Here is a 22,664-nt window from a genome sequence, read left to right on the forward strand (position 1 = left end):
AAGGAAATATATAAATAAATCTGTTCTTCGAGGGGGTAAGAGGACACTTTTTTTTTTTTTTTTGGTCTCGAAATTTGGAAATTTGACATTTTGCTCCGTTGGGGGGGGGGGGTAAGGTCACCTTTTTTAGGTCGGCCATGGGAATAATTTTTTATTTTTTTATTTTTTTAAAAAAAAAAAAAAAAAAAAAAAAAAAAAAAAAAAAAAAATCCAAAAGGGGGGGGGGGGGGGGGGGGGGGGGGGGGGGGGGGGGGGGGGGGGGGTTTTAGGTTTTTTTAAGGGGGGTTTACACACACAAAATTTCCAAAGGGGGGGGGGTTTAACCCCCCCCCCCCCCTGCGTACGCGCCTGCCCCATGCACCCCGCAACTTTTGCAGGCATCCTTCGCCCCATCTTGTCATCTATTTCTGGATATACCCCACTGTGTAACAACCCAATAAGTATTCTATAGGTCCTAGGATACATACATCGAGTTTCATTTTATTGCGTACAACTAGTAGTAGTTATCAGATTCTCTACATGGGTATATCAATACACGATATTATTGTCTGATGCGACTTCCTGTAATACGGAGACGGTCCCTGAACTAGTACACATACCTCTTTTATCTGCGAGTCGAGTCCGGATGAGCGGGTTACAGGCGATCCCTTACTCGACCGCATGCCAGTAACCTTTACCCGGGCAGCATTCTCGCCGCTGATTGGTGCGTTCCTTACCGCTAAGCCATATAGCGCTGTGTTACGTGGGCTTTTTGTTTCCGCTTCTGACTGCTGTGTGCGGTTAGCTTTATTCACCGTAATACATGCAATTTGCATGGTATATTCCAATACACACACACACAGCCGAGCCGGAATATGGCAGTAAAAATGCCCGCATGATAAACACACATATCCACACGGTGCTGTGTTCCCCACATCCACCATCAATACTTATAGTACACGGGCAAAATATACAACCGCGTCATTTAACACGTACACCAACTGGATGACTGATGCAGTAGTTAGTTGTGAGTATAATCTTTCTCAAAAATTGAAATGTATTGTGTTGCTTGTGCAAAATATGCTCCAAAGATGAATGTATGTGTGTTAATACTTTGTGGGATAGACATAATGTGGTATAGAGATTAGATCTGTTATTACTTCCATGGAATGTGTTCATATGTTTTCAAAGTTGTTGTAGGATTTTAAATTGTCTATAGTGACAATTTCAGTTCAAGTTTCATTCGGGCTATACACGAAAGTGGGCTTATCGGGTAGCCAGCTGCCTAAGAATGTAGTCTACAGGATCTGTATGAACACCCGGTAGGACAACGTGATTGGTCTACCGCCACATGCACTGTGAAGTCAAGGAGTTTTAAAGGCAGGCTTTACTACTTCAGCTAGAAGGGATTAGACCACCCAGCGAGCCAGCGAGGTCACTGTGACAGGTGGCTATCTCGTTAACTCAGCTCTCATTTAACATAAGAAAAAGAAGATCATGGGGGACCAACAGGCACCGATTGAGGAAGTTTCTATATAGAGGGAGCAAGTATATATAGCTACACGTAGGACAGTGTGCCTTTAAAGAGAGTAAAGTAAAGAACGAAGGGCATGCTAAAGATCTTCGCAGGAAACGCGTCTCTTAAAGTTTTGGAAACGCCCCCTCTCAAAAAATGAAATGGAAGCTCTTGATTATTATTAATCATGTGAAAGAATATGTTTCGACTAATACGTACGTAGTGATACAAATTTTGCCTGCTATATGTTTGGTAAATCATCATATCGGTCCGGCCTGTATATCGCGAATGCACTTCAACATTGAACATATTTTGAGCATATATTTCTGCTCTTTTGCGAATTTAGGTTAGAGTATTGCCATCTAAACCTCTGAAGGCAATGAAACAATATTGAATGGATATTTTGCACCAAAAAGCCTTGAACCGCAATTTTACCACTACCGGTTTATATGATGGTTGTTCTTTTCCCCTTCTTCTGCGATCGTTATGAGTACAAGTAACTTCCGTCTGGTGTATTAATTTTAAAAAATCTATATATTTTAATGGATAAACTCATTTTACATCCGCGCTCTAAATCAAGAGATGATACCGAACACTCTCCTTGGTTCATTGGTTTTCTGCATTTATCTTTCCTAAAAATCTTTGTTTATCGTTCTTTCATCTTCTGCTTTCTTGTAATACTAATTATAGATTTCTTTAACAATTATTGTTCTCTTCCCGTCACCCCCCCCCCCCCCACGTGAGCTGTGTTTATAATGAAGGCCCGCGGCCATGTTTTTACAGGATGAATTTGTCAGATAATCTCAAATTGGCGAATTGGTCATGCCTGCCCCGGGAAATATTAAGGTGTGCGGAAGATATGATTATTACGAAATTAAAAAGGCCTACAGTGAATAAGATAATACGTAAATAGACATACATATATCTTAGTCATATCATGGAGTTAAACTCACATTGTCAATGTATTTTTAATTGTCTGAAAATTGAATCACATAAGAATTGTTTCGAGTCAAAATATTAGACACATGAAATAGTTTTTATTCAGTGCATGTCTTCTATACGGTTGAAGGGGGGGGGGGTGCAAATATTAAATAGAATAGAGAAAGGAAGGGGAAAGAGGAGTGCGGAAAGACCATGATATAGGACCCCCTTACCCTTGTTAATTCACTTTCCATCTATCCACTAAGACCACTGCCCCCTCCCTGGTGATGGACCATTGTACAGTTTTTACCCTATACCCCCTTTTATGATTCTTGCGATAAGTGACACAACAGGTACGCTTTAAATAGGAGAGAAGCATGCCCACTTTATCTTCATGAAACAGAGAGTAACTGTGATTAATTAACTGAATGAAATGAAATGAGGACTTTGTCCATCTTCATTCTTCACCACGCACAATCATAAATCCAAGGCCATTACGTAACCAACTTTTAAATTAAGGATTCTCAGACATAATACGAGAGAGAGTGTAGAGAGAGATACGCGACTCTCGTATTTTAATGTTTTTTTTTTTTAAATCCCATATTCAAACACTGGACAATTACATCTCGACGTGTTTATTCTTTTCATCTTGAAAGGCTTTCGTGGTGATGGTAGATTTGATGTTAATAATGGAAACAAAATTATAATCTTGATTATTTCAGATTCGCGAAATCACTCAGAAACGGTGCCAGAACCGTTCTTCTGTTAGGAGCTTGAAACGGTTAAACCGTCCATATATCCTCCGACATGTTCAAATCCGGCTTCCAGCCAGTGTGCGTGCTATACCAAGGAAATCAATCGCCTTTTGATGGTAGCTGTCAACTGGTTTGCCGACACCAGATACAGGAGACACAAATCAGCCAAGGAGATACTGTGACGGTAATTCATATATTGTCTTCACTTTTTTTTGCTTTCCCACTCCTAGCTTCTTCTCCTTTTTTCTTCTTCAGCATCATTGTTTCGTTCTCCTCTATCATCATCATCATCATCAGATGGTGATGAATTTTACTACTAAGAGTAAGAGTTCGTAACATTCAAATAAAAAGATTACCCAAGGATATCATGCCGATTGATTACTGAACACGGCTTCCTTTCTTTCTCCTTCCTATGCATCCTCTCATTTCTTCCTCTTTCTTTTGTCTTGGTTTTTTGTGAGGGAAACTTTCAACCTATCAATATGATGTGCTCATGTGAATGGCTTTGTGAGGGAAACTTTCAACCTATCAATATGATGTGCTCATTTGGATGGCTTTTTGAGGGAAACTTTCAACCTATCAATATGATGTGCTCATTTTGGATGGCTTTTTGAGGGAAACTTTCAACCTATCAATATGATGTGCTCATTTGAATGGTTTTTTGGGGGAAACTTTCAACCTATCAATATGATGTGCTCATTTGGATGGTTTTGTGGGGGAAACTTTTAACCTTTCAATATGATGTGCTCATTTGGATGGTTTTGTGGGGGAAACTTTTAACCTATCAATATGATGTGCTCATTTGAATGGTTTTGTGAGGGAAACTTTCAACCTATCAATATGTGCTCATTTGAATGGCTTTGTGAGGGAAACTTTCAACCTATCAATATGTGCTCATTTGAATGGTTTTGTGGGGGAAACTTTTAACCTATCAATTTGATGTGCTCATTTGAATGGTTTTGTGAGGGAAACTTTCAACCTATCAATATGATGTGCTCATTCGAGTATTTATAGGGCCCCATATCAGGCCAGCTTTAAATAATGATATAGATTGGAATGGAATGAAAGAAAGTACTGATAGAAATGAAAAAAAAATTATACTTTTCATTCTGTCAAATGATCAATTTCTAATAGGTCAATACTGATACTGTGGTTGACACAAAATATATTTCACATACATGCATGTACAGGCGCATACGCAGGGGGGGGGGGGGGGGGTTTGAACCCCCCTCAATTTTTTGTTGATGTGTTTTGGAGGAAACTCCCCCCCCCCCCAATAAAAAAATATATATATATGTCCTCTTTCTCCTTGTATTAAAACAAACATATCACCAAGGGACTTCCCCTTTAACTGTATGCATATAGTTTATAGTCTAACCAGGCTTTTACACTAATGGTATTTTACTCTGTTTTTTTGTATTCCTGCATTTAGGTGGTAGATTTTGTTGAGTCACAAGGTAGCAGCAATGAGGCTTCCAAGGATGTAGGTCCAGTCATCAGACAGGCCATTGTCATGGGACAAGAAATGGTGTCCAGTCTGATCGGGGCACAATTTCAGACCAAACAGTCAGAAGAACCGGTATGTAATCGTTAGCGCTTAGAGATTATGGTGGAAAGCGCTTTATGAGCACCGTTTTTATTATTATTACTAGTTATTACTATTATAATTATTATTGTTACTAAAACTAAAACTGAACTTTATATTGCTTCCCTTTTTGCTTTTAAAATGCCTCAATGAAATTGGTAACATTAATTTTAAGAAATCTATACTGGGGAAAGACAAAGCATCATCAACAGTGATGGTGGTATTCCAAGTTTTAGGTTAAATGTTAAGTTTTTGAAGACTTCTAACATTTTAGAAACACACTAAATTTGGATACATACATGTAGATGTATACTAGAACATCTATGGAGGGTGGAAATGTGTAACTAAACCAATCTCGACATCTGAAATTGGCAGAAATTATATATCTACTGGATCAGAATGGAACTTGTGCTGAAGGTTAAAGACCACAAATAAAGGATGTCTGTTACTCTATTTTGCATACTTTTCACACAGAATATTTCAGAAAAAGAGAGAAATTTACGGTTCAAAACAAAAGCTTACAGGCCAAAATAATAATAGGAATCATTCCTCCAAAATAGGAATGGTTGGCAACTATGAGTTTAAGGTGCGAAACAAAGATCGCTCTGTCTGGTTTTGTTTCAGCCACTGTATTTTGTCAGTCTTTTACAAAATGCATCTGTTCATGGAGCTGGCATATTTGGTTTATAGGTTAGTCTCCCGATTGGGACTGTAGAATGATTCCACGTCTTTCATGTCATTGTAACCTTGGGAAGATGAAATTTAATATGAAGGTACATGGTATAAAAATACATGTACAGCCTAAGTTCGATTTCTGAGTATGTACAGTAGGTCAAAGGTGAAAGGTCATAACTCATTTAATATGCAAAAACACCTAATTATATATGTGAAAATGTGGTTGACTTTGTTGCCTAGTAATATAATAGTATAATTCAATGGAGGTAACTTGTTCTGACGTATATAGGCCATTTGTACCCTGCGAGGGGATGCTACGCTTTCGTTGACTTGATCATTTTTGTTCAACATTTTGTCCTTGCAGAAATCGAGCAAGAAGCGGAAGGTTTCTGAGGAGCAAGAAACTCGGAGGGAAGATAAAGCTAGACATGTAAGCTCGAGTAGTCTCTCTCTCTCTCTATCAGCGTGTTTCCACAAAAAAAAGTGGAACACGGATTATCTTTTCTAGAATTGAAATACCGTGTTGCGGCGACATGGTATTAAACCAATCTGTTTCCGCAGAGCGCAGCATTCCGATTAGCCCCGATTCCGTGTTCCAAGTCAGGCAAATACCGTGTCAATCGGAAGTCAAGATTCAACCTTTGACCTCGATCGTGGATCCAGATCTACACAGGATTCTAGGCGATCATATGTGGTTCAAACGAGCTGTTCTCCCTTCCACAGCGTTTTCACTTTTCACACGGATCGACACGGCATGATAATCCGTATCTCGGTCGACACAGGGTCGCCAATAAATCGTGTTGCTTGTATTTCCACAGGAAAGTTACACGGTATTACACGCGTAATACCGTGTAACTTTTTTCTGTGGAAACACGCTGTATGTGCCATGTCCTGAGACGTTGGCAATTATGGAGTGCCACAGCTCTCTGTCCCATATTCTATGAAGTAATTCATTCTCCCGGAGATCGATTCCACTTTCAAAAATCCCACTCCTTATGAAGCTACTCATCCATAGAATCCTCCTTCTACCCCTATTCCTCCTCCCTTTGATTATTCTAGTCAGTGCAAGATTTTCCAAACCATTCTTTCGTATAACATGACCCAAGAAGCTCAGCTGTCGACCTCTTTTATGATTCAGAAGCTTTCGTCTTGTTCCTGCCATGGCAAATACCTCATTATTAGTTGTAAGCTTGAGTAGTAGAATGTCTTAATTCCTTATTTTCAAAAGCTTACCAAGGCTGTATTAACCCTTACTGTACTGGGCTATTTTGAACAGCCTCTGACTGGGGGGGGGGGGGGGCCTGGGAGGCCCCCCCCCCTATGATCTCGGCCGTCGATTGTCCGATGAACACGAAAATTTGCATGTTTGTAGATATTTACGTAAGGAACAAGATGGTATAATAAGTTTTTTCCGAACATGCACATTTTTGTCGTTAGCCTAATTAATTATGCAAAATGCGCTAATTTTATGCATTTTACAGAAAACGTGTCAAACTCCACTTTTTGAATGTTGAAACTCATTATTCATATGAAACTTCTTTTCTAACACAAAAAAGTTATTTTAATGTAATAAATAATGATAATTTATGCAAATTTTGATGCGATTTTTAATTTTTAATTTTTTTTTTGATGACATGCGCATACTAATTGTTATGTAACGCCTTACAGGTATATCCGATTTCGACGAAAATGGTATCAAAGTGTGCGTAAGACTTGAGGGAAAAAAGTCATGAAACGACAATTCAAAATTCCAAGCGGTTGCGGCGCAATCTCCGAAAATGTCGAGGGGGGGGCCTCCCAGGCCCCCCCCCAGTACAGTAAGGGTTAATAATAACAATCATGATAATGAATATTTAATTTATTTGTGGGCAAGTCAAAGCTATTCGGCCACTGACCTAAGGGACAGGTGAGAACCTATATACCAGTTTAATTTCAAAATGAAATGCACAAATAAAGATACCATAGGAAGTTGTGACTTTAAAATTAAATGCAAAGAAATCTGTAATATACAGTCAAACCTGCTTTAGTGACCACCTGTCTACAACAAGCACATTTTTTGTTTCCCTTGAAAATAGTTTCTCATTGAAACATCTGCTAAAGGAACCTGTCTACAAAGACCACCTGACTACAAAGACCACTTTTTGTGTTTCCCTTGGGCAATCATTGTAGACAGGTTTGACTGTAGCTCTGTTAACAAGGTTTTATTCTACCAGTAGTTGATTAGAAAAGTTGATTATTTGACCCTAAAAATCACCTTTAAAAATCTGATGAATTTTTAAGGATGGTAATTTTTTTCTTCATACATTAATCACACATACACTCAGGCATAAAAAGCATAAATAACAAAAAAACAATTCTTTATGTTACTGTTAAGAAAGTAAGAAACAGATGAAAATATAACTATCTGCCTGTGAGATGCACAATTTGTCCTTATATAAAATACAAACACACGCAAAATTCTGAAATGTATATTATAGTACACAATGAAAAGTTGACTTGTTAGGTTTCTCATTTATTACATACCGTAAGTATAGGTATCTAAATGCATGATGACTCTAGACCTTTGAAATCTTTTTGACATCCTGTAAGAGGGAGGGGGCAAGAAAGCATCGAGTATAAAGAGAAGGGAAATTGACTGCAGATCAATTGTCACTTGATGTTTCATGGATCCTCTTTGTTTCCAAGTATTATTTTTCCTACCTTTGTATCTTGATGATCATTCATGTATCTTGATGTTGTGTTCGAGTGGATACGTCATCGGACTGTCGATCACATGGTCCACAGTTTGAGTCCCACCACTGCACTAATGTCTTTTGGTAGGACATTGATTTCCAATTGCCACACTCAACCCAGGTGAGGTAAATGGTTACCTGGTAGGATCATTCCTTGAAATGCACTGTGCGCTGATAAGGGTGCCTGAGCTAAAGCTAGGGTAATAAAGTCCAAAGCTCTTTGGAAGCGCATAGAGATGTTATTTCATAACGTATTATGCGCTATACAAGAACTGAACTATTATTACTATTATCTATATCTTTATTTTCAGGAGGAGATTAGCCTGCTACGTGGTGTCTTCGCAGCCGTCAAGGTACTCAATGAAGAAGTATCGAGGCAAGCGAGGGAGCTGTCTCACATGAAGCAGCGGCAAATCCAGATGATGAATCTACTGGACGCGGTGTGTCGTAAACAGGACGGTAAAAGTGTGGGAGGATTTGGAGCCCCACCTTCCATCTCTGCAGATGCACAGAGTCAGGAGGAGGAAGAGGTAGTAGAGTCTGGGCCAATCATAGCATCTGTACGATCCACTTTTGCAGAAACTACAAGGCAAGTCCAGGACGAAGAATACAGTGTTGTCAAAGTCTCTGCAGAAGCTTCGTCACCCGTTTCTGAGCAAGGTAGCGAGACATTCGAGGAGGACTTGTTGTACTCGGCTATCAAATTGTCACCTGGCAATGACCATGGATGGGAGCAGGACCAAGGCTCATCCTCAACCTCACCGGTTCTGGACAAGAGGAAAGATTATCTTGAACTGTATGTGGGCAAATGGAGGCGTGGTGAGAATGTTGAGATCGGAAACTTCACTCTCAAAGTGATGATGCCAATTACCGAGCTAGAAGACATTCTGTACAAGACGAATAATGCAACAAGTTTCGGCTATCGCTTGGCTGGGAAGTGTTTCACGTCAAGGGAGATGGTGGAGGGCAACACACGTGGTGGTGGATTCCGCACAGATGGTGAGATCTTCAAGCAGCTGAATCCGGACGTTGTGGAAATGATATTAGGTGAAGTGAAGAAACGGTTTCCATTCAGTGCGTCTGACGAATTGCTTGCTCGCAGTGTACGAAACGCCATCAACGAGAGGGCTCGTAATGAAAGAAAGAGAATAGCTAGGTACCAAATGACCAACAAATTTGAAGAGAGTCCTTTAACAAACTGACATTCTAAGCAAAAATGAGACTTGATCATAAAAACTGATGGCCAAGTAACTGTTGTGGAACAAACCTTTCGCGAATCACAACCACTTGTTAAATTCCTGTTTTGTTACCATTGACTCTTATCAAAAGTAGAACATTTGTGAACACTCATGTGATACACATACATTTTTACCTTTCGAGCAACTATTCTTGGAATAAAAAAGTATTTTTTTTGAAGAAAAAAAAGAACTACAAAAACTCCATACATATATATTTACAGCTGAATGTTATATTATGAGTTGTACATATCACGGGTATGCACATGTCTTACAAAATAGATCATACCTATTAAACATACATGTGTTATGCATAGTATACAATGTATGTAAGTTTTAACTAAAAGCTATTGTTTAATGTTATCCGTATTTGAACCAGACACTACTCATAACTTCAACACTTGAGCTTGTCTTAACATTTTGTCAAAGTGTATAACTGTAGTGTACAACAAGGATAACTTTTTTTACTTTCATGGGTGCATAATTGCATTCTATTTTGGGATTGATACTGTTTTTCCTTTTCATTTAATCTTTTGATAACTGTTACCAATTGATGTTAAAGGGAGTTTATCCTGACGAGACTACGTGTCTTTCCCGTGGCCTGAATCGGGGCCAATCGGGTATAATATGACTACAGACATACGCGAAACCGAAGCGTGAGGAGAACTTTGGTCTGTTTCGCGAATGCTGCCTACTGTTAATCAAGTCTATTCTATTTGCAGTTGTCCGATAAAAGACGTAGATGGCGTTAACCAGTATTTGCCAAGCTACACTCCCTTTAACTTGTAATCACTTAGAGCTGTAGTTGAGATGTGGGCTCGATCTTATAAAAAGTTATGACTGATTTGAATTAATTCTTTTGTAACCAGACATTGATATCGATTCCCAATCTTTAGAGCACACTCCCAAGTGAAGAATGACAGTTTGTAACTGATAAAGGGACATGAGATCAATCAAAACAATATGTTCACCTTCAAATGTAGTGTTTTTTTGGAGTTGTCAGTTGTCATGAAGAAAACTTAATTTGTTGTTTAAATCACAGCACATGATTAGTGAAGTGGAGGCTGTTTGTTCCTCCACTATCTCTGGTGTTTGATTGCAAATGATTTCCAACTTGATAAACAGTAATTGTTAGTTTTTACTAATCATTTTCTGAAGGAACATTATGGCAAACAATACACTGTGACACTTACAGATATGCAGATTACTACTATCTTGCTTTGTTAATGAAAAGATAAATTAAAACCATTGAGTAACAAAGCAGTTGATGAAAACTGTTTTGTTGTAGAACTTTTGACTGATAATGAATATTTCATTTGTGTCTACTGGCTCAAAAACACCTGGGGCCGCTTTCAATTCAGTACACAGATTAAGCCGGTATTTTACTTAGTATTTGGCTTGCCTAAGTAAAATGTCCTTACTCGTATACAGATCACATCTATGCAGTTTACTTTCGCAAGCCGAATTCAAGCAAAATACTTCCCACAAAGAAGTATCATTATCCTTGCTTTAGCCCAGCTGCCCCCAAAGCGCTTAAAGTATTCAAGGAATAATTTCTTACCAAAAACCCATTTACTACACCTGGATGGAGAATGGCAAATGTAGATTAATGTCTTGACAAAGGACATTTTAGTGCCACGGTGGGACTTGAAAATGCCTAAAAATTGACATATCTAATCTCTCTCTCTCTCTCTCTCTCTAAGTGCCATATCAATTGACTTTGGCGATCATGCTGTTCCACAACCCTCGGTTCATAGCCTTCTCTATTAGCACCACTCCCAGTTCTTTCACTCCTCTTCCAACAATTTCTGCAGACTGTCCATCCAAAGTATCCTCCCTTTTCCCCTTTTCCTTCTTCCCACAATTTCCCCTGGCAAAGCAGGTCGTGAAATGTGACCCATGACCCAAATCTAAAGATGGATAACATCCGACAGGACTTACCTTGATCGAGCTGCAATCACACATTGGTTATGATCATCAGGCATGACACCTTTCCCCATGGGTGTCGGGAGGAACGGAAGACCGGTTTGATCCAAGAAAGCACGCACCTCCTTCTCAGCACGGGCATATGCTGCTCCTGAAATGCACATTCATTTGGAAGAGTTTATATTATTTTACACTCGATCACTATTGAACACACCAGGATAAACCATAGCATATTGAGGGATAGTTGTGACACGCCCACAGGTATGCGTGTCACAACTATTTCTGTCAATAGGCTATGGGATAAAAATGCAAATACCACCTGTAGTTCCAAGATGTAAATAATTGTTTACCAATTTTTTTCTTTCTCATAAGTCTTTCCCTTTCTCAAGATTTTAAGTTTACAATACATTTTGAAGCAACTACAATCTTGACCTCATTATCTCTGTTCTGTTCACTATTTGTGTTAGTTTAAAAGTAAATTGCTGTGCAACCTTTGCACTTAATCATCATTGTCAGATAAAGTTAAACAGATAAAGGTGATGCAAATATGCTGCCTTTCATGCAGATATCCATGCTTTAATTAGCTTATACCCTTGGGCAGTTAGTAGAATATTTTGTCAAATTTACTAAAAATCTGTACATTCCAATAACCCAATGTTATTATGTCATTCCTACTAACTATACAATCAAATACGGTACTCTGTATTATTGTTGACATCTTTTTTTCAAAATGAAGTTTCATTTACAGAAGTCCCACATTGCCTTCAAAATAGACAACAACAGTCACATGATTATTTCAGTGGTATTGTAGTAAATAATCTCCCGTAAATGTTGAATTTTAAAATGCAGCATTTCCCAAAACTATTTAAAAGCATATCAGCATCTGCATGACTTCTTTAAAGTGCAATACCTTTTCCTACAATCACCAATGGATTCTTTGCTTGTGAGAGAGCTTCTAGAGTCTCTGTGACTTGCGATGGCTCAGCATATGTCTTGGGTGGAGGTCCAACTTCGGGGAAGAACCTGCAAAATCACAACAGAAAACAGAAATAAAAATGCTAACAAAATGTATAATGTTGTCAGCTACCACAATAATGTGGGCAGTCGGTAATATTAAAGGGGAATTCCACCCTGATAATTAGCTGGTATCAATTGAAGCAGAAAAACAAGAGAAATAAATTAATGAAAAATTTGAGCACTATCTGATCAAAAAGCAGGAAAGTCATGAATTTTTAAAGTTGTGAAACTATCAAATTGGCTAGTACACTGTGATGTATCCTGCGAGGTCCTCTCCGAATTGCTCAGTACAGAAATTTCATTAACTTACATTTTCTTAGTTATTGTTTACGGAATAGATTTTTTTCATACAGGGGTTGTAGAGAAACATTTTTGCAATAATTATATCTACCGTAAATGTGTGCTTGAACAGTGCAAATGGGAGGGAACCTTGCAAGATACATCACAGAGTTGCCAATTTGTGTTTGATTGATTGATTGCACCTTCAAAAATTCATAACTTTCTTAATTTTTAATCAATTTTTGGTCTAACTGTCACTGACCTGTTTCTCTTGTTTTTCTGCTTCTATTAAAACTAACTTGATATCAGAATGGACTTCCCCTTTAACCTTTAACGTATAGAATGCCAGGTTAAGCTTTTCAAAATGATTTTAGACATTCTAGCTAACGTATTCAAATATTATTTTTTAAAGGTTATTGGTTCAATTGAAATCGAAGAGTTTCAAAAGTTTTGAAAACACAATTGGTACTGGGAATGACCTAAGTACCTCTGGCACTAATTTACTGTCACAAATACACACACATGGGACTAACCTGACACTGCTCTCCTCTACTGTTCCATTCACCATGTCACCGTTAATGTCCAGGTAACATGCACCTGGCCTTCCGTGGGTGCTGATCCGGACAGCCTGCAAGATGAGACAGAAATCTTAAAGCCCGTCTGTACTAGTTTGGCCAGGAGGGATTAGACCACCCAGCGTGGTCACTGACCGGTGGTTATCTCATCAAATCAACTCTCAATCAACATAAGAAAAAGGGGATCATGGGGGACCAACGGTAACCGATTAGGCATTGTTTGCTACATAGAGGGCACAAGTAGCTATACAGTGTAAGTAGTACAGTGGGGCTTTAAAGATTAGGGCCTTAATTGTTTCATAAAGCTTGTTAATAATAGCAAGTTACAATATCTATAAGCCATGGAAATCATGGTATCTGATTTGCTGAGAGCAAAGTTGTCATAGAAATGTATCATTTGTTATTGATAACAAGCTTTATACAACGTGGCTCAAGTAAGGACTCAATTGATATAAGGGGTTTCATGTTGTCATACTATATTCAAAATTTAAGCTTTAAATATCTCCTACAAAGAGATATTGCAATTTAAACGACTTGTTGAGTAGACGCACACATGCTCACATAGAATAGGGTTCACACTGAACCGACATGGACCTGGGTTCCGTAAGCCCCATTTTATGTTATCCTTTATATTCTTCATGGTACATTTAAAGAAATCTATTTGATAATAAAAATCTTCAAAAGTAAAATAAAAATCTGTTTATTCTAATGACATACCTTTTCCACAAAGAATGGAATGTGCTCTATTGATGGTGGTCTGGCAGAAAACTTAGTGTACAACCTAGCACTTTCAACCTGCAAATGATTTGAAGTAAAAAAGAAAAAGAAAATAACATTGGTTCATTTTGTGCTTCTTTAAACAGGCATGGGCTAGAGAAAGATTTTTGTCCTACTGTACATGAACTCTATCAAATTAGCAATATAAAACTTGAGAGAAGGGTACTGTGTAATTCAAAATTTTCTCAAAAGATGATTTAGTTATTTACCTACAAATGCATCTTCCTCTAAATATGACAATGGTATATAAAAAACAAGAGTAATTGTTTTTCTCTCACTGTAACTGTATGAAATGCATGTGACTGAAAAGTTAATGACACTGAAAATTGTGATATCGGAGAATGTTTACCTGAGGCCATTCCTGGAAAGCACCTGTCCCTTCTTGGTCTTCGTCGCTTGAGCCCCCAATCACGATGACAGGCCTGGACCACAAAACAAAATGGCCATTAATATGTTTAAATAATTGAAATTTCTCCTAGGAAGCATCACTTTTATGTTAAACAAAATCTAGTTTACTCATTCTAAACCATGAAGTCTTTGAGCACTCTTGGAAGATGAACTTTTGTGTATTACATAATAATGATAATAATAGCTCACATTTATAATGCGCCTAATACTTTGGTTCTAGGCGCAGCACATATGATTACCCCGGTTATCGGATTCAGGCTTACCCGCAACACAATGTATGTACATTCTCCACTCCATGGGGAGCATTCCAGCCAGTCACCATTTTAACAAGCGTTACGTACATGCTAATGCAACCACACCTCATCCTACCGGGTACCCATTTAACACCTGGGTGGAGATCGGCAAATGTAGATCAATGTCTTGCCAAAGGACATACATGTAAGTGCCGTGGCGGGATTTAAACCGCGGACCTTGTGATCCACAGTCCGGTGACATATCCACTCGACCACGACCAGATCTCCATTTAGTAGATATATGAAACTCACCAAGCATTGATGGTTGCATTAGCCAGTCCTCCTATAGTGTGTAGCATACCAGGCCCAGATACTACCAATACAACACCAGGTCTGACAAGAAAACAAACAGAAACAAATACCAGAGATCTGTCATTTATCCACAATCCCAGAATGGAACAGCCTTCAAGCAAATGCATTGCACGCAGGCTGGATCAATAACGGAACTCAGTTCACATCGTGCCATATTGCCACTTAAAATAGGATAAACTTTATTGTATTCAATCTGGCGCCACAAGTAAATAATTCTTCTCACATAAAATGCTCTGACTTCTGTTTCTGTGTTCTGTCAAGTTGTTGTTGTTGTGTTTTGAGTTATTGGCGATTAGTCAGTGATTTGACTATTGTCGCCAAATTACTTTACGGCACGTGTTATATCTCTCAATTTTGGATTTTAAAAAAAAATATATTTATTTCGTTTTATATTTATCTATCTTTTAAGATAGTATCGTAAAATAATATCGTAAGCAAAACATTCATGGGCTTTGTTAGTGTTTCTTAACAGTACGTGCAGATTATTTGTTATATCACATACACACCATACATAAATATGTATATAAGATAGCACCGACACAAGCTTCTATATTCAGTAATCTTATTATACCTTTTATCATTGTTGTTACTTTTTCTTATTTTATTTTCTTAATACATTATGTTATTATATTTTTAATGTACTGAGTGTAATTTAACATATTTATAATATCGTATTATGTTTTACTGTTCTTATTTTATTTTCTTATTACATTATGATTGTTATTATATTTTTAATGTACTGAGTGTAATTTAGCATATTATAATATTGTATAATGTTTTACTATTCTTATTTTATTTTCTTATTACATTATGTTATTATATTTTTAATGTACTGAGTGTAATTTAACATATTTATAATATTGTATTATGTTTTACTGTTCTTATTTTATTTTCTTATTACATTATGTTATTATATTTTTAATGTACTGAGTGTAATTTAGCATATTTATAATATTGTATTATATTTTACTGTTCATCAAGGGAGGTATTACTTCCTGATAGGGAACCGTTTCGTTCTGAGAAAGAACCGTACAATAGCTTTTTGTATACTGGACTCCATTATTCCATAATTTTTTCAGGTTGGGATTCGTTAATTTCTGTTAAAAACATAGCCCTTTCTATAATATAGTTAGGGCAATGTACTAAAAAATGTTTTACAGTCTCTATTTCACTGGGGCATCTATTACAGAAACCAGTAGCATGAATTCCCAATCTGAGGAGATCCTGGTTAAGTCCAAGGACTCCAAAGCGGAGTCGATGAATTATTGTTGAATGTTGTCTCTCTAATGAACATATATATGGTTTATTAACATCTTTTTGATATGTTTTCAAATACGAGTTGGTTTTGTTCCACCTTTCTTGCCAAAGGAGTTTGGAACTTGTAGTAATTAAGCTTTTCATTTCTGACATATTTAGATTATTATTGACTTCTATTTTCTTTACTAATGCGGCCTTTGCGTGGAAATCCGCCATCTCGTTCCCTTTTATTCCACAATGTCCAGGTATCCACTCTACATATATATCAACTCCTTTATTCTTTAAGTGAGTAGTCATGGTGAGAATTTCCAGAATAAAAGATTCGTCCTTCTGTTGTTGTAACGCAATAAGTGCACTCAGTGAATCACTAAAAATAACAACCCCCACATAAATGTCTAATTCATCTACCCATCTGAGAGCAAGAATGATGGCAGCCAATTCAGCCCTGTACGAAGAGGTGAAATTTGCTAACCTTTTGCTCCGATGTACAGAATAGTAAGGGACGTAAAAAGCAGCTGCAGAGGTCCCTCTTTCAGGTACTTTTGATCCATCGGTGTATATATGTAATTGAGTCGCCCATTTAGTATGTATGATTTCCAGGCTGCTTTGTTTTTGTTTTGTAGGATGATCTGTTTTCTTTATTCGAGTACTTAATTCCGTTGACACTGCCGGAGGGTAGAATAACCATGGTGGAAATGGGGAGTAGGTTATCGTTTCTATACGTTTTCCCAGCCTGCACTAGCGAAAAAACCTGCACTAGCGATTTTAAACTGACTCCAAAATCTACGGTGTCTTCAAATTGACCTCAAACCCAAAAGAAAAAATTAAATAGAAATACAAAATAAGGTTTGCTCAACAAACCACAGGCAGTCCAGATAACTTCCAGGGACTGCTCCTGTGGCCTCTAATGCCCTTATCTCATTAAGAATCATTTGTCTTTCTCACACCGCTTGTAATCTTTAGTTTAGCTTTGTGATAGGCTACATATAGCCCCTTGAAGATTACCAGAAGAAGAAGAAGAAGAATGACACTGTGTGAATGAAAGTTACCCCCCCCCCCCAAAGAAAAATGAATCAACAAGAAATCGTACAAGGGAATACTGATTATAAATTTTACAGTTGCCAATTTAGAGACTTCAATGATTAGTGAATAAGTCAATACATGCCACATTAGTGTACGGTACTGCAACAGAATTGGAATTAAATTATCAAGGATTAAAATAATCATCAATAGAAGGTAACACTAAACAGTCTAAGCTGCTAAATCCATTAACCCTAATAAGGCCGGGGGGGGGGCATTATGCCCCCCCCCTCCATGATTTTTTCGATTGCTCGGGAACGCATATGGATGGCGCCCCACCGTTCGCTGACTTTTTTCTTTCAAGTCTTTTAAAAGAATTTTTTTGAAAATCAGACCTACGGTTACAAGGTCACGTGACCTTTTGTCTTTGCATGTCAGCCTGAAAATCGCTCATTTTCGTGATTTGTGTACAAACATACGGAAAAGTCATTTTTCCTAAAAACAGATCAAACATGGGTTGTTGGGTCTTGTTTAAAGTTTAGGTGGTTGTTTTGAGAGTCAAAATAGTTGAATTGTAGTAAGAAATGAAATAAAACAACAAAAACAATGAAATACATAAGAAATTATCAAAACAAGGGATAACATAAGGAATAAGCTGGCTCTTCCAATTTTTGTTGTCGTATTATTATATGTAGTGAAAAAGAATGCTTAAATATGAATAATATATGATCTATGGGTAAAATTGTGATTTATATGACTTTATTTGCATAAATTACCATAAATATGCAAATGAGTGAATTTGTAAAAAAATTGAAATTATCATATTATTTTATACACTTCACTTGACATGCGTGCAAATTTTCGCGGCGATCATCTTAAGGGGGGGGGGGCATAATGGCCCCGCCCCCGGCCGTACTAAGACCTCAAATAGCCCGGCCTTTTTAGGGTTAAGGGTTTGGATATATACTTTCAGAGCCGCAGTCATAAAGAAACCCAGAAAGGTGTTAACACTGAATTAACGTATGTGAATTATTGCCCTTCTGGCTTCAGATAGACGGAATAAAAGTAGAGATTTGATTTGAGAGAATTCATATTTTTAAGAAAAACTTTCTTTCATTATATAGACATTTTTTCAGATCCTAAATAATGGCATAGTACCAGAATATCTAACATGGCAAGCAGAAATCAAATCCACATTGATAGAAGTTAGAATATTTTCAGTTGAATGATTGATATTGAAAAGAAACTCTTTTTCGAAATCACCTTTATTATGCAAAAAAAAAAAGGGATTGCAAAAAACATTCCGTCCAGGTTGCTTGTTAAAAAAAGAACAATGCATAGGATGATATACACTATACGATGAGGAACATATCATATAAGGTATTACATTAGATGGAGTGTTACATAATAAATATGGCAATATAGCTTGAGATTGTAGAGTTTAAACTTCAAAGTTTAGAGTATAAATATTTTGAAAAATGCATAAGACAAACAAATGACAACATTTCCCAACTAACCTTCCTGTGAGATATCCTATAGCTTGAGCAGCATAAGTGGCCTTTAGAAATAAACACAAAATAAAAAAAGGATGAGGGACTAGATGATATTGGCAAACAGTTCATTTGTATGAAAGCAGGTAAATAATTGAAACAGAATAGCGAAAAATTTAACATACAAATAAGTGTACATCGGACTAGTAAAAAGGAAAGTTATGAGTGTTTGAAGTATATAATAAAACCACCATATCTATGCAAATTGACAATTTGATCAGTGGATATAGAGATACATCACATATCAAATATTTCCTCCTAGGGGCACTACTCAAAGTATATTAGGCCTACCAAAAAAGATGTTGGATTGCCCTTTAGGTGCCAAAACATGGGTATTTCCCTCTTTGGAATATTTTTCACTTTTGAATGCTTTAATACATTTTTTTCCTAAAAACTTTTTTTTAAAGCCGACCATAGAAATCAAGATTTTTGGGTCGGTCGCAAAGGGCAATACAAAATCTTTTTTTAGGCCTTATGGATAGTACTATGATAGGTCCTCTGTAAAGAAAAATCCAAACACACTAATGCAATCACTTTTGTATACACTGATTTGCAGTTTCCTAACCACAACTCAAGTTCCTTTACCATTGACCTTTAACCCCTGTACTTACTACTTATTCCTCCCTCATGCTATGACCCTGAACCATCCAGTCTGCATTGGCACACTGAATTCAATGACAGGGTAATACCCACTATAACACAATTAATTGACCTTTGAACTTTATACTTAAAGCTTGTTCAATCGTCATGGCTATGAACTTGAGCCCTGCAACCTGCATTGCTATACTATTACTTACTTACATGTAAATGGATGACACATAATCACTCATAACACGATTCATTGACCTCTGAACTTTATACTCACAGCTTGTTCATTCCTCATGGCTATGAACTTGAGCCCTGCAACCTGCATTGCCACACCGACTTCAATGACCGGATAACCCACGATTCCGAATACATATTCTACTCCCTGGAATTAAAAGAGGATAAATAAAATGTAATAAGACGACTCTAAGATCTTGTACATGTAAGTCAGGAGGGGGAGGCAGTGGTGTATCCCCTGGAGGGAAGGGGCCCAGGCCCCCACCCCTGGCAAAAAATAAATAAATTAAAAGATAGTACCTTTAAAAAAAGAAAAAACAAAGACGGGGCACCCCAATATTGTTAGTGCTCACAACCCCGGTCCCCCCCCCCCCCCCCCCGCTGATGCGCCGCCCCTCTCCATCTAGCAAGTAGGTGTACTTTTATTTACATCACTATCAGTGACAAGTCTCTGCAGTCTGCAGAACAACCATTCAGATTCAAAGACTGAACATCTGAAGCCTTTGCGGCGCCTCGCCCTCGGTCTAGCCTCTAGTCTAGTGTTAGCCTAGTTCTACATGTATAGCCCTAGGCTAGACAGAAATAACCATCTGATTTGGGTCATTTCTGTAATAAAACTGACATTTGTTGACATTCCCCAATACAGACGGTAACCCAGAGATCTCGTACCGTGGGGGTAATTTAGAGCCACAGCGGAACATCTTTTCGTTCCCGACATTTCTCCCCCGATTTACTTTATTTAGATCTAATTTTCTGATTTCTAAATCAGATGTAAATTAGGTTGGTATGTCATTTGTCCTAATTACAGTTATCAAAATTTGATAACTTAATATTAAATACATAATTTACGGAGTTACTTATTATGAGTTATCCAATTTTATCTCAGAACCGCGAAGCAGTACGTTCATGCATTCGAACTATTACCCGACGGCCGATATATTTCCGGTTCAACCTACCAAAACATAGCCAATGGCCAATCAGAGCACTCGTTTCGTGGGAGTTCGTTGGTCAAGCCGGGCTAACTCGTACATAGCTACGGTAGCTATTGGACGTTCGAAAAGAAAAAATGAATATTCATCAACTAAAACCAAGACAGATAATGCTGATGAGACTTTCTCGGATTAATCATTAATTTAGGATCTAAATGAGCAAGCTATCGTAAGTCAAATAAGCTATATATATGTTATTTTTAATTTTTATCATAATTGCAGCAGTTATGAGGATGTAAAGAGTGAAAATCTTGTTGCATATATCATTCATCGCGGTCCGGTCGAGCCGAACCATTTGTTCCGTACAGTCCCGTACAGTCCCGATAAGCCATACTTCAGTCTCTATAATCGGAGGTCTAGTGGAGCCAGACGTAGTCTCAGTGGAACAACCAACGATTAGAGAGACTGAAGTTTTCGGTCTAGGTCCAGCCCTAGGCCTACATTAAAAACCTGTTTTTTGTAGACTTTAGACAATTAGTCTGTATATGACAGAACACCTTACAATTTGTATGTTTTCTTTCTTGCCAATAAAAGAACTAGGTGGGTTAGATAAAAACAGCTAACAAAATTAAACATGTTCCAGCATTTTTAAATTTTCCGACACCACATGGTATCGCTTCTTGGTTTATTTAGCACACAAGGACAACGGAATATGTGTACATTGCTGTACAATATATTCCTTCATTCAATTTTAAGTGAGTGTGTGTCTGCGACTGCCATTTATAATATCGCTTAAAAACACAATTTGCCAGTACCAGAACTTTGTACAGTTGAAAGAGTAATTATTTAAGCTTACCTGATCAAGTAAAGCACGGGAGAGAACTGTGGCCCCATCTACTAAGTCACCAGCCATTTTTCAGAGTCAAGTAATTTTGCAGTAAGAGTTGGTGGGCGTTTGTTTGTTTACAGTTAGCATCGCGCGTTCCATAGTCGAGCTTAACTATGGAATTCCAGTCCATATTATCCACGACATGTATTTTTAATGTTTTATCATGGACATTAATTTGAACAAACAAACATATAAATAAATAAATAGGCAAACAAACCTAGACAAAGAAAAAGAAAGACAAAGAGAGAGAGACAAAATTGGAGACGATCGAAGAAGATCTTTGACTCCTTGAAATACAATAATTCCATTTATCAGCAGCTCTAGATCTATACCACTTATTTCACAATTAGTAAGTGTATAAATGTTCGTGATTTCACATGATTTTCAACAAAATGCTAGTAGGGGGCCGGAAATTTGAAAATTGCGCAGACCTTTTTTTCAACTCAACATACCAATACTGACAAGGTCATATTAGAAGCACCATACCAGTACAAGTTTTGACATTTTCATCGTGGGGGAGGGGGGGGGGGGGGGGGGTGGGCTATAGCCTCTTGCCCGAAAAGGTAATTTTCTGGTTTCACAATTCGGATAGTGAGCGAAGAGAGCGAGCAATAATTTGAGCATAAGTATTTTGTGAAAGTGTTATTTATCACCGAAATAAAAACGGAAAGATATCAAAAACTGATATTCGGGCAGGTCGCTGTCACCCCCCCCCCCCCCCCCCCCCCGCCGCCGCCATTACGCGCGAAGCGCGGAAGCTTTGACCTTTCATTAATTATTAGAGAAAGAAGACGATTTGTCGAACAACTCTTGACTCTTATAATTCAGCCCCCTCCCGCTTGGAGTACGGTAGCTTTGGCCTTTCATAGTTTAGTGAAATTATTAGAGAAAGATATGATTCGTTGTTCCATTTTCGACTCTTAATCCTTCTCTGAATTCAGTTTTCCCCCTCCCGCGCAAAGCGTGGAAGCTTTCATTAAATTATTAGACAAAGAAGACGATTCGTTTTACCATTCTCGACACCCAATTCTCGTCTGAATTTAGTTCACATTTCATTAAATTATTAGAGAAAGAAGACGATTCTTTGTACCGTCCTCGACTCTTTATCCTTATCTGAATTCAGTTTCTCCCCGCCCGCGCGTAGCGCGTAAGCTTTGACGGTTCATTAAATTATTAGAGGAAGAAGACGAATCGTTGTACCATTCTCGTCTC

General features: G+C 37.8%; 2 protein-coding genes across 3 annotated transcripts in view; one reads left to right on the forward strand and one right to left on the reverse strand.

The window, feature by feature from the left end:
- LOC586415 (2-hydroxyacyl-CoA lyase 1) overlaps nucleotides 1–21,627 on the reverse strand; it is a 38,971-nt gene extending 17,344 nt beyond the window's left edge. The window contains exons 1-9 of the mRNA XM_030990619.1: nucleotides 21,420–21,627; nucleotides 19,678–19,782; nucleotides 18,780–18,820; nucleotides 14,926–15,006; nucleotides 14,322–14,394; nucleotides 13,913–13,990; nucleotides 13,154–13,248; nucleotides 12,235–12,347; nucleotides 11,340–11,475 (exon numbers count right to left, since the gene is read on the reverse strand). Of these exons, the coding sequence (XP_030846479.1) occupies nucleotides 11,340–11,475; nucleotides 12,235–12,347; nucleotides 13,154–13,248; nucleotides 13,913–13,990; nucleotides 14,322–14,394; nucleotides 14,926–15,006; nucleotides 18,780–18,820; nucleotides 19,678–19,782; nucleotides 21,420–21,476 (779 nt within the window). The 5' untranslated portion in view covers nucleotides 21,477–21,627. The remainder of the gene's footprint in view (nucleotides 1–11,339; nucleotides 11,476–12,234; nucleotides 12,348–13,153; nucleotides 13,249–13,912; nucleotides 13,991–14,321; nucleotides 14,395–14,925; nucleotides 15,007–18,779; nucleotides 18,821–19,677; nucleotides 19,783–21,419) is intronic.
- On the forward strand, nucleotides 754–10,688 carry LOC100891963. Of its 2 annotated transcripts, XM_030990620.1 has the most exons (5): nucleotides 758–1,006; nucleotides 3,139–3,355; nucleotides 4,604–4,750; nucleotides 5,796–5,861; nucleotides 8,475–10,688. In XM_030990620.1, exons 2-5 carry the CDS (start codon nucleotides 3,224–3,226, stop codon nucleotides 9,363–9,365), a joined length of 1,236 nt encoding a protein of 411 aa, XP_030846480.1. In that variant the 5' UTR covers nucleotides 758–1,006; nucleotides 3,139–3,223; the 3' UTR covers nucleotides 9,366–10,688. The 2 variants fall into 2 exon arrangements, with proteins under 2 accessions (XP_030846481.1, XP_030846480.1); XM_030990621.1 differs by lacking the exon at nucleotides 5,796–5,861 and having other exon boundaries at nucleotides 754–1,006.
- Nucleotides 21,628–22,664: the final 1,037 nt, after the last annotated feature.

The sequence above is a fragment of the Strongylocentrotus purpuratus genome, unplaced genomic scaffold, assembly GCF_000002235.5.
Source record: "Strongylocentrotus purpuratus isolate Spur 01 unplaced genomic scaffold, Spur_5.0 spur5_scaffold_19, whole genome shotgun sequence".
Lineage (NCBI taxonomy): Eukaryota > Metazoa > Echinodermata > Echinoidea > Camarodonta > Strongylocentrotidae > Strongylocentrotus > Strongylocentrotus purpuratus.

Coding starts and splice junctions, on each gene's coding strand:
- LOC100891963 (XM_030990620.1), top strand. CDS start 3,224: ATGTTCAAATCCGGCTTCCAGCCAGTGTGCGTGCTATACCAAGGAAAT. Junction 3,356..4,603: donor GCCAAGGAGATACTGTGACG/GTAATTCATATA, acceptor TCCTGCATTTAG/GTGGTAGATTTTGTTGAGTC. Junction 5,862..8,474: donor GGGAAGATAAAGCTAGACAT/GTAAGCTCGAGT, acceptor CTTTATTTTCAG/GAGGAGATTAGCCTGCTACG.